This window comes from Amphiura filiformis, chromosome 7 (assembly GCF_039555335.1).
Source record: "Amphiura filiformis chromosome 7, Afil_fr2py, whole genome shotgun sequence".
Lineage (NCBI taxonomy): Eukaryota > Metazoa > Echinodermata > Ophiuroidea > Amphilepidida > Amphiuridae > Amphiura > Amphiura filiformis.
In genome coordinates, this window is record NC_092634.1 from 14366106 (window position 1) to 14381905 (window position 15800).

The 15800-nt window shown below is 36.3% G+C and overlaps 1 protein-coding gene across 1 annotated transcript in view; it reads right to left on the reverse strand.

Moving 5' to 3' along the window:
- LOC140157661 (kinesin-like protein KIF1A) overlaps positions 1-15800 on the reverse strand; it is a 204542-nt gene that overhangs the window by 68818 nt on the left and 119924 nt on the right. Inside the window, exons 7-10 of the mRNA XM_072180901.1 lie at positions 6102-6291; positions 5361-5426; positions 3841-3858; positions 3416-3442 (exon numbers count right to left, since the gene is read on the reverse strand). Of these exons, the coding sequence (XP_072037002.1) occupies positions 3416-3442; positions 3841-3858; positions 5361-5426; positions 6102-6291 (301 nt within the window). The remainder of the gene's footprint in view (positions 1-3415; positions 3443-3840; positions 3859-5360; positions 5427-6101; positions 6292-15800) is intronic.

Genomic DNA, 15800 nt, shown 5'->3' on the forward strand with positions numbered 1-15800 from the left:
TAACATGAGTATCAAGATAAATTAAAAACACACTCTACACATTCCTATAAAGAATGAGTGAGCACTCTGTGCTTGGGCTTAAAGCCCATTCACCCATCCTGAATTCTGAGCTTACTTTAATTTTAATAAATGTAGTGAAATATGTTAGTGAAATATGTGTAACCCAACACATGTACTGTTTATTTATTACTATTTTTTATTGTCCTCTCTTTGCTAATGGTACGTAATTTAAATAAATATTATTATTATCATTATTATTACACTTTAAATGCCATAATAATTGTATGAAATTAATATAGATAAATTATATTTCCTGTATTAATTCATCTCCTTAAAAAATAATGATAAACATGAACATTATAATATTTTTTTTTCTTTTGTGCAATATCTATGAATCACCTGTTAATATCATAATACACTACTCTCATTCATTGATTCATTCATAAATGAACTCATTACAATTTTTTCATCATCAGCTGTCAATTATGTTAATCAAGCTCATTAAAATCATTATAAATGCTCATGACTGCAGGGCCAAAGTACTATTAAATCAGACATCAAAATAGCGCTGTTGCTGATGACGTCTGAAAACTATGTACATCTAAAATATTTGTGCCCGATTTGACGTATTTGCTTGGTTTCGACATAAAAACTTTAAAAATCATGAACTTATTATTTCTTGGAAACTATTCCATTAGGCACAGGAATTACAATTTTTAATGAAAAACAAGAATGCTCAACACCAAGTTAAAGAATACAATTTTGATCTTACAAAAATAATCACTTGAACATTTTGCATTAAGAAAAATAATCAATATTTATCTGGAAGCTTCAAAAATGAAGTAGGGCATAAAATTTGTTCTTATTTTATCACATTAACTTTATAGTTTTCCTAGAATACGGTAACCCCAGGAGTTTTAACAGTTCATTATACACATAGATGTTACTTATTGCTTTGTGAGCACAGATGCAGAGCAATGAAGTTTTTAAACCATTTTTGCTGAAATTATCTGATTTTGTATCCTACCATTGAAGACAATTTTCCTACTTCCTGTTCCCAAACTGAAATGTCTTTAATTTAACAGCATAGCTCCAAAATTTGACCCTAAGCTGTGAAGTATGCATTTTTGTACCCAACACTTGTAGAGGTCATTCTATATGAGTGTAGACGCATATTGGAGTTATGGAACTGTGCCTGAAAGATTGTCATGTATGAGATTCTAGTGTGTGTATAGGTCATTCTTTGATTGTAGAAGCATATTGGGGTTCTGGGATTGTGTCCTAGAGATTGTCATGTTTGAGATCCTAGTGTGTGTAGAGGTCATTCTATGAGTGTACACTATAAGATTGCTATTGGGGCCACCTGCACAGATACACCTTCGCCAAGGTTCTTTGTTGGTACTTTGCAGTACCAGGAGAGTACCAGTGTAGTACCAGTGCAGTGTCACTGCTGGTGGGTCCTGTGCAGTAGCACCATTGGTACTTTGTAGGTACTCTGTATGTACCATTTAGGTACCTTGGCGATGGTGTACCTGTGCAGACGGCCACAATAGGAATCTTGTAGTGTACAAGCATTTTGGGGTAATGGAACTCTGCTTGTACAGAATGTTATGTATGAGACCCTTGTGATAATAAAAATTATTATTCTTCACAAATTAAGAATCATCATATAATATTTTACAAAGAAGAGATTTTTGCACCCCCAGAAAAGAAATGATGGCACTCCCACTTGCTCTCCCAGTCAAATAAGATACCAGGCAAATGTAAAAAAGAAAAGATTTTTGCACCCCAGAAAAGAAATGATGGCACCCTCACTGTTAAGAATGCAAAGTCCCTGAAGGTGTGTTTGGAAGAGAATATGATAAATATGCTAGATGTGATGCAGCATGATAAGGCAACCTAGTGAATGTTATCAATCTATATCAAGCAAACCCACATCCATAAATTAGCATACTTGACTCCCTGGTGCAATCATATGCATATATTACATTTAGTTAAATCCATTAAAACAGTGAATATAACAGACTGTGTAAGTACAAAAGAAGCTTGCACGAATGACAAATACACACACACACACAATGAAATATTGAAATTTCTTCCTCAATTCCTAACATACACTTCATGCCTACTTGAAATTTCAAAATTCTTTTCCACGACAAGATAGTTATATACAAAATATGAATTTGAGGTAGCTTGCTGTGATGCCAAAGAAGTTATATAATATGTACAAAAGTTATCAACATGCCCTAAGTGTACACTGATAGAGATGAGTTGAGCATGATAAATCCAAGATGTCAAAAAATAGGGAATTTAGTTTGATACAATTCTAATAAGTATCATTTAAAACTATCCTTCTCTTCTCCAGCTTTTATTAAGGTTGAACAATTGGTTTTGGCAATAGTTTTAGTTGTTGTTGCAACTTGTTGGTTCAATGTTTGGTACAGAGTGGGATTACGATTTGGACTACTAATACATGTCTGTTTACCACCTATGTGTGACAACAAATTTTATCTAGGGCGCCCTCAATTTAAAGCTTATTGATTTTGCATAATCTAGGGTATTACAAAGTTTATATTTGATTGACTCCCAAAACAAGACAGATTTAAACATGTAGTAAGCATGGTACGCAGAAATTTCCGCTGCTGAATTGCTACCAGCGAGTGAGCCACAAAATACTCATTGGTACCTCATGCTTATGTACAATCAGTAAGCCTTAAATTTAGGGCGCCCTCGATAAAAGTGGTCGTAATAAATAATCATGAATAGGGTTTCAAATGAAGCTACGTTAGGGCTACACGTAGGGCATGGTTAAAAAGTCAAATTTACAATTAAATGTCAGACAACTGAGACAAGTCACTAAATGGCAGTCTAGTAATAGTCCAGAATGGATAGCATATCTACACAATGTTTGAAATTTTACTTTACAGGGTAAAATCAAGGAGTTAATGACACTGCATTTATTCAACACTACAGATGTGTTTCAGTCACAAAATTGTGTACATCATAGCATAGTCTATTTTGATCTGAGTATGAAAACTACCAGAACTGGGTTGACAAATGATGACAGGGTAAATAGAGGTTACAGTATCACTGATATAAATGATGGTCCTATATGATGTAACACAAGCATAAATATGGCAATCTTATGTTTCGCCACCTGTCTAGAAGTTGACTCCCTAGGTAAATAGAATAAACACAGCTGCTAGGGAGTACAGATTTATTCTGTGCCTTGTATGACATCACAGGTAATACAAGACAAGACTGCCTTTATATTATTATTAGCATGAAATCAATCAAACTGCCTTTGACATTCCTGATTTTTTTCAAACTAATTATATTCCAATATGAATTGAGGGCATCTACTCCTCTCATCTCTACTGTGTACATAATTTTAGTCTAATATTAGCATACTTACATGATGTGCTCTTAAATGGCCTCCAGTCTGTAAAGACATTATGTTGGATTTTATTGCACAATATCACAACCAAAAAGCAACATTTTGATCCCTAATTTTAAATGTTTACATGCACTTTTGTGGTATGCTATTTTTCCATAAATATATCAACCTGATGTTTGCATGTTAATGAAGCATGCATTTCTTTACTTCACCTAATACAAACTATATGCAACATTAAAACATAATATAATTATACAACTGCGACATTTTTCCTTCTGAACAAGGTTTTGTAAGTCCAACAAAATATTAACACAGTAGCATGCCTTGCGCTCATCCGATTAATTTCAGAACTAAAATACAAATTACAGACTACAACAAGACTGTCCAATCACAAGACTTGTACAAATCAACCAATCACAGGGTTTGTTTCATTCCCTACTCACCTGATGGGGTAACTGGGACTACACAGCAAAAAGGTCAAAGTTGAAAATGTATTGCAGAAGTGTATGGGTAGGTTTGATTGATAGGTTAAAAATGAAAATTAAACAAGCAGTTTAGTAAAAAACAAAACCTGAATACAAAGTGCCCCTTTGTTGAGCAACAATATTAACAGGATTATTTCTTTAAATTATAAAAGTAAATTATTACCCAGAGATGAAGTGGGGACCCACCCGCCCCTTTTTTTGGGTGAATTATTATAGTCGCAATGACAGATACCATAAAGATTTGCCTAATGGTGTATATGGGCTCCCTTGACATAACTGGAAGTTTAGGTACAAACTAAAAGTGCCCTCCCATACAAAACCCACCAGCAAACAAGAATGACCCTTAATTCTTCTTGGGGGTTTTCAGAGGAGGGACTCTCTATGTAAAGCATAGCCATGCATGTGTACTATTAGGCGAAACTTTACGGTATTAAACTTTACTAGTGTTAAGTCCAGGTTTAATATCCAATCCTTTTATACTCATTTTCTTTTCACGCTCAGACTCAAGAATAAGTCAAGTTGCTCTTCAATTCAAAATTTAAGAAATAGACTTGACACTTTGCATAACTGAAATGTCCTTGTTTGAAGAGAGACAAACAAGATGGCAACCCAGGTAAATTAATGATAATATGGTCATGCCAAGGTGAAATAAATTAGTGTTAATAAGCAAGCAGAGTTAGAGATTCCATTGGCAAATTATATTAAATAGTTAGTTCAAGGTAAAGAATTGTTAAGACTGATATTATATCAAATCTTAAAATTATTAAATCAAACAAAAGCACTTGGAACAATTTAATTTAAAATTATTTTAATTTGCAAGATAAATATTTCTCATAAGACAGATTATATTTGAAGGATAAAAATAAATGCATATTTCAGAAGGAAATGAATCTTGCATTTAACATCAAATTTAACATATGGAGTCATTTGCAATGGTGTTCAGGGCAAGTTGACCACATGCCACTTTACAAAATTGCCGTCTCACATGTACAGCGCACATTGTTTGGCCAAAATGTCAAGCTAGTATTAATCAGGTCGTAGTTTGATGATCTTTAAGCTTTAAAGGATTTGTCCAAATGTCAAAACTATTCTTGTCACTTCGAGTGTTATCCATATCTAGTTTCTTCACGAGAAGCGTAATTGTTAGCATAACAGAAATATTGTTTATTATCATTTTTTTTTTTTTTTGTCTTAAAAGGCAGATTAAACCAAAATGTCACCTCAGAGTCTCACTGCGCTGCTTTGGTCCAAATGTCACATTTTAATAGTCATGATAACAATTTTCTTGGATAAATGTGAATAAACAGGTTAATTAGCAAGATTATTGATAGCATATTTGCTCAAAATATCAAACAACTGAGTCTAAGCTCATTTTTAGTCTCACTGTTTAAAATGTCAAAATGCGGTTTTAATGTAAAGGCCTCAAACTGGGATTTTGATAAATTTGTTTATTTTTTTAAAGTTGTTGTAGAGCTTACCACTTCTGCTAGAGCTGATATAACCTTTCCCAATGTAGTAAGAGATTTGTTAATGTTAGCACCTTCCTGAAATGACACAATAACATATTATAACACTATTTAAGGTAGGTAAATTAGTTCCAAAAGCTTTTAACATACATTTTGGTGAGAAAGTTTTTTTAAAAGTTTATTTCCATTCATATGGATTTCAACTGAAATATCTCATTTCAGGGACTTTATGATCTAACCCCATCATTTGAGGTCAACATTCAAAATGAGATTAATGAATGCAGAGTTTCTCAACTTTGTCAACAGAAAGTACACCCTTGGCTCTTTGTGCGACTAAATACTGAGCTTTGATTTTAATTATCTGTGGTATTACAAATGTATCAAAAGGTCACCAAATACTGACCTTTGACCCGACAAAATTGCTTCTGGGAATGAACCTTTTTGGTAAAACGCATAAATCTTTGTGTTAGGTTCCCTGATGTTGTCATGCCGATGTGCACATCGTTACTGCAAATGCCGTCATGTGCATATTGTTACTGTGCACTTCTTGAAATGCGAAGTAATAATGCTCACTAAATGATGTGCACATTGTCATGACATCAGGTGACTTCATCAGGGGTCTACCCTCAAAGGCTTATGGGATTTACCAAAAAGTTGAATTGAATACAGGTCACAATATTATTAGATGCTGACATCTGACCTTTAACCTAAACCATTTGGGGCCTATGGAATAAAATCTACCAAACTACTGACCTTTAACCTGACGCCCTTGGCTCCTGTGGAATCAGCCCTCTCACTGCCAGCTAAATCTACCAGACTGACTTTACTGACTTTTTCTGACTCGAGGTTAGTTGTTTTGTCATGGCGTTTTTGTGTGAACACTATGGTGAAGACAGCGTGTGATCTACTACTAGTTTCATTCATGTTAGTGGAAGCTACAGTCCTACAAATCACAAAGGAAGAAGAGATACATGTAAAGAGTTAAAATGTTATTTCTGTTGTATGAATTTCAATTAATGTCGACAGTAAGATTTTAATAAGATTTTATGGTAAAAATAACAGCTTTTTCTTTCTTGCTTTGAACTGGTACAGTTGACTAGCTTTAGAAACATCTTTTTCACTTCTTTTAACCTTTATTGTTAATCACAATCTTAACACAATGTTGCATAAATTAAGTCCCCGTAATAGATTTATTTCCAACCTTTATATTATTCATTTTAAAATCAACTACATCCAAATACATACTTTCATCCAACTGATACATGCTATCTACTGAAGATAGCAATTGGATTTCATGAGCACCCATCTGCAACTGATATATGCTATCTACTGAAGATAGCAATGGGATTTCATGAGCACCCATCTGCAACTGATATATGCTATCTACTGAAGATAGCAATTGGATTTCATGAGCACCCATCTGTAACTGATATATGCTATCTACTGAAGATAGCAATTGGATTTCATGAGCACCCATCTGCTACTGATATGTGCTATCTACTGAAGATAGCAATTGGATTTCATGAGCACCCATCTGCAACTGATACATGCTATCTACTGAAGATAGCATTTGGATTACATGAGCACCCATCTACAACTGATACATGCTATCTACTGAAGATAGCAATTGGGTATAATGAGCACCCATCTCCAATTGATATATGCTATCTACTGAAGATAGCAATTGCATTTCATGAGCACCCATCTGCAACTGATATATGCTATCTACTGAAGATAGCAATTAGATTTCATGAGCACCCATCTGTAACTGATATATGCTATCTACTGAAGATGGCAATTGGATTTCATGAGCACCCATCTGCTACTGATACGTGCTATCTACTGAAGATAGCAATTGGATTTTGTGCTCACCCATCTGCAATTGATACATCTATCTACTGAAGATAGCAATTGGATTTCATGAGCACCCATCTGCAATTGATACATCTATCTACTGAAGATAGTAATTGCATTTCATGAGCACCCATCTGCAACTGATATGTGCTATCTACTGAAGATAGCAATTGGATTTCATGAGCACCCATCTGCTACTGATACGTGCTATCTACTGAAGATAGCAATTGGATTTCATGAGCACCCATCTGCAACTGATACATGCTATCTAGTGAAGATAGCAATTGCATTTCAAGAACACCCATCTACAACTGATACATGCTATATACTGAAGATAGCAATTGGATTTCATGAGCACACATCTGCAACTGATACATGCTATCTACTGAAGATAGCAATGGGATTTCATGAGCACCCATCTGCAACTGATATATGCTATCTACTGAAGATAGCAATTGGATTTCATGAGCACCCATCTGCAATTGATACATCTATCTACTGAAGGTAGCAATTGGATTTCATGAGCACCCATCTGCAACTGGTATGCAACTGGTATGCTATCTACTGAAGATAGCAATTGGATTTCATGAGCACCCTTCTGCAACTGATACATGCTATCTACTGAAGATAGCAATGGGATTTCATGAGCACCCATCTGCAACTGATATATGCTATCTACTGAAGATAGCAATTGGATTTCATGAGCACCCATCTGCAATTGATACATCTATCTACTGAAGATAGCAATTGGATTTCATGAGCACCCATCTGCAACTGATATGCTATCTACTGAAGATAGCAATTGGATTTCATGAGCACCCTTCTGCAACTGATACATGCTATCTACTGAAGATAGCAATTGGATTTCATGAGCACCCACCTGCAACTGATACATGCTATCTACTGAAGATAGCAATTGGATTTCATGAGCACACATCTGCAACTGATACATGCTATCTACTGAAGATAGCAATGGGATTTCATGAGCACCCATCTGCAACTGATATATGCTATCTACTGAAGATAGCAATTGGATTTCATGAGCACCCATCTGCAATTGATACATCTATCTACTGAAGATAGCAATTGGATTTCATGAGCACCCATCTGCAACTGATATATGCTATCTACTGAAGATAGCAATTGGATTTCATGAGCACCCATCTGCAACTGATACATGCTATCTACTGAAGATAGCAATTGGATTTCATGAGCACCCACCTGCAACTGATACATGCTATCTACTGAAGATAGCAATTGAATTTCAACAAGCACCCATGTGCAACTGATACATGCTATCTACTGAAGATAGCAATGGGGTTTCATGAGCACCCATCTGCAACTGATATATGCTATCTACTGAAGATAGCAATTGGATTTCATGAGCACCCATCTGCAATTGATACATCTATCTACTGAAGATAGCAATTGGATTTCATGAGCACCCATCTGCAACTGATATATGCTATCTACTGAAGATAGCAATTGGATTTCATGAGCACCCATCTGCAACTGATACATGCTATCTACTGAAGATAGCAATTGGATTTCATGAGCACCCACCTGCAACTGATACATGCTATCTACTGAAGATAGCAATTGAATTTCAACGAGCACCCATCTGCAACTGATATATGCTATCTAATGAAGATAGCAATTGGATTTCATGAGCACCCATCTGCAACTGATACATGCTATCTACTGAAGATAGCAATTGGATTTCATGAGCACCCACCTGCAACTGATACATGCTATCTACTGAAGATAGCAATTGAATTTCAACGAGCACCCATCTGCAACTGATATATGCTATCTAATGAAGATAGCAATTGGATTTCATGAGCACCCATTTGCAACTGATACATGCTATCTACTGAAGATAGCAATTGGATTTTGTGCTCACCCATCTGCAATTGATACATGCTATCTACTGAAGATAGCAATTGAATTTCATGAGCACCCATCTGCAACTGCTATCTACTGAAGATAGCAATTGGATTTCATGAGCACCCATCTGCAACTGATATGTGCTATCTACTGAAGATAGCACTTGGATTTTCATGAGCACCCATCTGCAACTAATATGTGCTATCTACTGAAGATAGCAATTGGATTTTCATGAGCACCCATCTGCAACTGATATGTGCTATCTACTGAAGATAACACTTGGATTTTCATGAGCACCCATCTGCAACTAATATGTGCTATCTACTGAAGATAGTAATTGGATTTTCATGAGCACCCATCTGCAACTGATATGTGCTATCTACTGAAGATAACACTTGGATTTTCATGAGCACCCATCTGTAACTGATATATGCTATCTACTGAAGATAGCAATTGGATTTCATGAGCACCCATCTGCAACTGATATATGCTATCTACTGAAGATAGCAATTGGATTTCATGAGCACCCATCTGCAACTGATATGTGCTATCTACTGAAGATAACACTTGGATTTTCATGAGCACCCATCTGCTACTGATACGTGCTATCTACTGAAGATAGCAATTGGATTTCATGAGCACCCATCTGCAACTGATACATGCTATCTAGTGAAGATAGCAATTGCATTTCAAGAACACCCATCTACAACTGATACATGCTATATACTGAAGATAGCAATTGGATTTCATGAGCACACATCTGCAACTGATACATGCTATCTACTGAAGATAGCAATGGGATTTCATGAGCACCCATCTGCAACTGATATATGCTATCTACTGAAGATAGCAATTGGATTTCATGAGCACCCATCTGCAATTGATACATCTATCTACTGAAGGTAGCAATTGGATTTCATGAGCACCCATCTGCAACTGATATGCTATCTACTGAAGATAGCAATTGGATTTCATGAGCACCCTTCTGCAACTGATACATGCTATCTACTGAAGATAGCAATGGGATTTCATGAGCACCCATCTGCAACTGATATATGCTATCTACTGAAGATAGCAATTGGATTTCATGAGCACCCATCTGCAATTGATACATCTATCTACTGAAGATAGCAATTGGATTTCATGAGCACCCATCTGCAACTGATATGCTATCTACTGAAGATAGCAATTGGATTTCATGAGCACCCACCTGCAACTGATACATGCTATCTACTGAAGATAGCAATTGGATTTCATGAGCACACATCTGCAACTGATACATGCTATCTACTGAAGATAGCAATGGGATTTCATGAGCACCCATCTGCAACTGATATATGCTATCTACTGAAGATAGCAATTGGATTTCATGAGCACCCATCTGCAATTGATACATCTATCTACTGAAGATAGCAATTGGATTTCATGAGCACCCATCTGCAACTGATATATGCTATCTACTGAAGATAGCAATTGGATTTCATGAGCACCCATCTGCAACTGATACATGCTATCTACTGAAGATAGCAATTGGATTTCATGAGCACCCACCTGCAACTGATACATGCTATCTACTGAAGATAGCAATTGAATTTCAACAAGCACCCATGTGCAACTGATACATGCTATCTACTGAAGATAGCAATGGGATTTCATGAGCACCCATCTGCAACTGATATATGCTATCTACTGAAGATAGCAATTGGATTTCATGCGCACCCATCTGCAATTGATACATCTATCTACTGAAGATAGCAATTGGATTTCATGAGCACCCATCTGCAACTGATATATGCTATCTACTGAAGATAGCAATTGGATTTCATGAGCACCCATCTGCAACTGATACATGCTATCTACTGAAGATAGCAATTGGATTTCATGAGCACCCACCTGCAACTGATACATGCTATCTACTGAAGATAGCAATTGAATTTCAACGAGCACCCATCTGCAACTGATATATGCTATCTAATGAAGATAGCAATTGGATTTCATGAGCACCCATCTGCAACTGATACATGCTATCTACTGAAGATAGCAATTGGATTTCATGAGCACCCACCTGCAACTGATACATGCTATCTACTGAAGATAGCAATTGAATTTCAACGAGCACCCATCTGCAACTGATATATGCTATCTAATGAAGATAGCAATTGGATTTCATGAGCACCCATTTGCAACTGATACATGCTATCTACTGAAGATAGCAATTGGATTTTGTGCTCACCCATCTGCAATTGATACATGCTATCTACTGAAGATAGCAATTGAATTTCATGAGCACCCATCTGCAACTGCTATCTACTGAAGATAGCAATTGGATTTCATGAGCACCCATCTGCAACTGATATGTGCTATCTACTGAAGATAGCACTTGGATTTTCATGAGCACCCATCTGCAACTAATATGTGCTATCTACTGAAGATAGCAATTGGATTTTCATGAGCACCCATCTGCAACTGATATGTGCTATCTACTGAAGATAACACTTGGATTTTCATGAGCACCCATCTGCAACTAATATGTGCTATCTACTGAAGATAGTAATTGGATTTTCATGAGCACCCATCTGCAACTGATATGTGCTATCTACTGAAGATAACACTTGGATTTTCATGAGCACCCATCTGTAACTGATATATGCTATCTACTGAAGATAGCAATTGGATTTCATGAGCACCCATCTGCAACTGATATATGCTATCTACTGAAGATAGCAATTGGATTTCATGAGCACCCATCTGCAACTGATATGTGCTATCTACTGAAGATAACACTTGGATTTTCATGAGCACCCATCTGTAACTGATATATGCTATCTACTGAAGATAGCAATTGAATTTCATGAGCACCCATCTGCAACTGCTATCTACTGAAGATAGTAATTGGATTTTCATGAGCACCCATCTGCAACTGATATGTGCTATCTACTGAAGATAGCACTTGGATTTTCATGAGCACCCATCTGCAACTAATATGTGCTATCTACTGAAGATAGTAATTGGATTTTCATGAGCACCCATCTGCAACTGATATGTGCTATCTACTGAAGATAACACTTGGATTGTCATGAGCACCCATCTGCAACTAATATGTGCTATCTACTGAAGATAGTAATTGGATTTTTATGAGCACCCATCTGCAACTGATATGTGCTATCTACTGAAGATAACACTTGGATTTTCATGAGCACCCATCTGCAACTAATATGTGCTATCTACTGAAGATAGTAATTGGATTTTCATGAGCACCCATCTGCAACTGATATGTGCTATCTACTGAAGATAACACTTGGATTTTCATGAGCACCCATCTGTAACTGATATATGCTATCTACTGAAGATAGCAATTGGATTTCATGAGCACCCATCTGCAACTGATATATGCTATCTACTGAAGATAGCAATTGGATTTCATGAGCACCCATCTGCAACTGATATGTGCTATCTACTGAAGATAACACTTGGATTTTCATGAGCACCCATCTGTAACTGATATATGCTATCTACTGAAGATAGCAATTGAATTTCATGAGCACCCATCTGCAACTGCTATCTACTGAAGATAGTAATTGGATTTTCATGAGCACCCATCTGCAACTGATATGTGCTATCTACTGAAGATAGCACTTGGATTTTCATGAGCACCCATCTGCAACTAATATGTGCTATCTACTGAAGATAGTAATTGGATTTTCATGAGCACCCATCTGCAACTGATATGTGCTATCTACTGAAGATAACACTTGGATTTTCATGAGCACCCATATGCAACTAATATGTGCTATCTACTGAAGATAGTAATTGGATTTTCATGAGCACCCATCTGCAACTGATATGTGCTATCTACTGAAGATAACACTTGGATTTTCATGAGCACCCATCTGCAACTAATATGTGCTATCTACTGAAGATAGTAATTGGATTTTCATGAGCACCCATCTGCAACTGATACATGCTATCTACTGAAGATAGCAATTGGATTTCATGAGCACCCTATCTATTTTGTGTTTATTCTCTTCCTATTATTCTATGTTTTAGCACGGACAGTAGAGAGTAGAATGTACATTAAATAACTGATTATTTCCCAACCCATCCCAAACTTCCATCCCAAACTTCCAGTCTTCATTTAAGTCAATGTACTTCATGAACAGCAGTAGGTTTGACAAAGTTCTCATATTTAACTTACAAACTGATCAAGAGATGCTTAAATTAGCAATACTGAATAGGTACTTATGCATGCCTCTGTTCTAGTTGCTACATCCCGAGGGCTTTGAGGATAACCATGCATCTTGGCATTCATAAAATGTACAGCAAAATGCAACAACTATGCCTAAATAATAGGGCGGGTCATAAATAGGGAAGGTTTTTATTTCAAATCGGCCATGGCCAAAAGGTGTTCCACTTGACCCCACTTGAAGAAATATGCACTTTAAAAAATAATTGAAGTGGGTCTTCAGACCCCACCACCACCCTTATTCCCCTATATACTGAAATATGCACATTTTGTCAGATATTCAAAGAACAGATACATAATGAGAGGACATGTTGCTTCAAAACGTACATTTTATCCACCCAGAAGCACTTTTCAAACACAAATTAATCATCTACTATAGAAAATAGTCTATATACAATACTTTTCTCTGAATTTCATAACACTTTATATGCTAAGATGTCCAATATCGCATAAATATTACACATACAAAACTGGGTAACTTCAAATAACATAGCAATGAAAAAATTAGGTTGATGTATTATTACCGGACTTGCTTAAAAAGGAATTAAATGAATCTGTAGCTGTTTATATTATAGTGATTTATCATGAATAAACTATATTAAGGGCTTTTACTAATATATAATAATATTATACTAATATAATAAAAGCCCTTAATAAAGTTTGTTCATAGCACGTAAACCTATGGGGGGGAGTCTTTGAAAGTCCTTTTCGTCGTGATTATACAGCCCGATGAGCTGAAATTCAAATACTGTGAACAGAAAAAGATAAAGAAAAAAAAATTGGGGGGTCCCCTCAATAACTGGAGATGATCTTCATAGTCTAAATCAAGGGATCATCCAGGCGGCGGATGACATGATCGAGCCGAAACTTGTGAAACCGCCCGGCCGGCCGTATGGCATTTTACAATATAGTCGGTTAGTTTTGTGGGGTTCATTATCGAACCCCAACGGTTTTAACTTGTATTTATATTATTTATCAACATGGGCCTATTTGTTTGTGATATTTCAAAATAATCCCATTCAATTACACGGTTGACGATGAAAATTTACTGAATTTAGAGAATGCAATGCGCCCACCACCTGGGATCATCTTCAATATAAAAGCCGAATGTATCGAATGTTGTACGGCTCGTAGTATAGCACGTAAACCTATATGGGGTAGGGGGGTCTTTAAAAGCCCTTTCCCCGCTATTAGATAGCCCGATGAGCTGAAATTCAAATATTGTGAACAGAATAAGATGAAGAAAAAAATTGGGGGGTCCCCAATAACTGAAGATGATCTTCATGGTCTAAATCAAGGGATCATCTGTAATAAAAGCCCTTAAAATAGTTTGTTCATAGCACGTAAACCTATGGGGGGGAGTCTTTGAAAGTCCTTTCCGTCGTTATTATACAGCCCGATGAGCTGAAATTCAAATATTGTAACAGAATAAGATATAGCAAACAATTGCGGGGGGGGGGGTCCCAATAACTGGAGATGATCTTCATGGTCTAAATCAAGGGATCATCTTCAATATAAAAGCCGAATATATCGAATGTTGTACGGCTCGTAGCACGTAAACCTATATGGGGTAGGGGGTCTTTAAAAGCCCTTTCCCCCGCTATTAGATAGCCCAATGAGCTGAAATTCAAATATTGTGGACAGAATTAGTAAAAAGACAAAAATTGGGGGTCCCCAATACCTGAAGATGATCTTCATGGTTTAAATCAAGGGATCATTTGTAATAAAAGCCCTTAATATAGTTGTTCATAGCACATAAACCTATGGGGGGGGGGGAGTCTTTGAATCACTATGAAATTTTTACACTGAAAATCACACTGATATCTGTAATGAACACTGAAAATTTAACTCAATGAACAGCACCACTGAAAATAACACTGAAATAGTTCTTTTGTTATTCTGTATGCAAATAACCATTGTCCAACCACACTGAAAAATGGACTGAAACTCCTCTGGAAATCATTGGCCAGTCATTAATCCCACTGAAATTGATTTAATCCCACTGAAATGGATTCAATCACACTGAAATGATCTGACCTGTTCTATTCTTATGGAAATTAGTGCCCTGGATCATTGCTCATTATAGCAGACAATAGCTACTTGATATACCACTGAAAAATACACTGAAATAACACTGAAAACATTTTCAGTCTAACAATTTCTTTTGTTTTGATGATTTTCAGTGTTACCCTGTCATTTTCAGTGTGATTTTCAGTGTAAAAATTTCATAGTGCGAAAGTCCTTTCCGTCGTTATTATACAGCCCGATGAGCTGAAATTCAAATATTGTGAACAGAATAAGATATAGAAAAATGATCTTTATGGTCTAAATCAAGGGATCATCTTCAATATAAAAGCCGAATATATCGAATGTTGTACGGCTCGTAGCTCGTGAACCTATATGGGGTAGGGGGTCTTTAAAAGCCCTTTCCCGCCCCTGCTATTAGATAGCCCAATGAGCTGAAATTC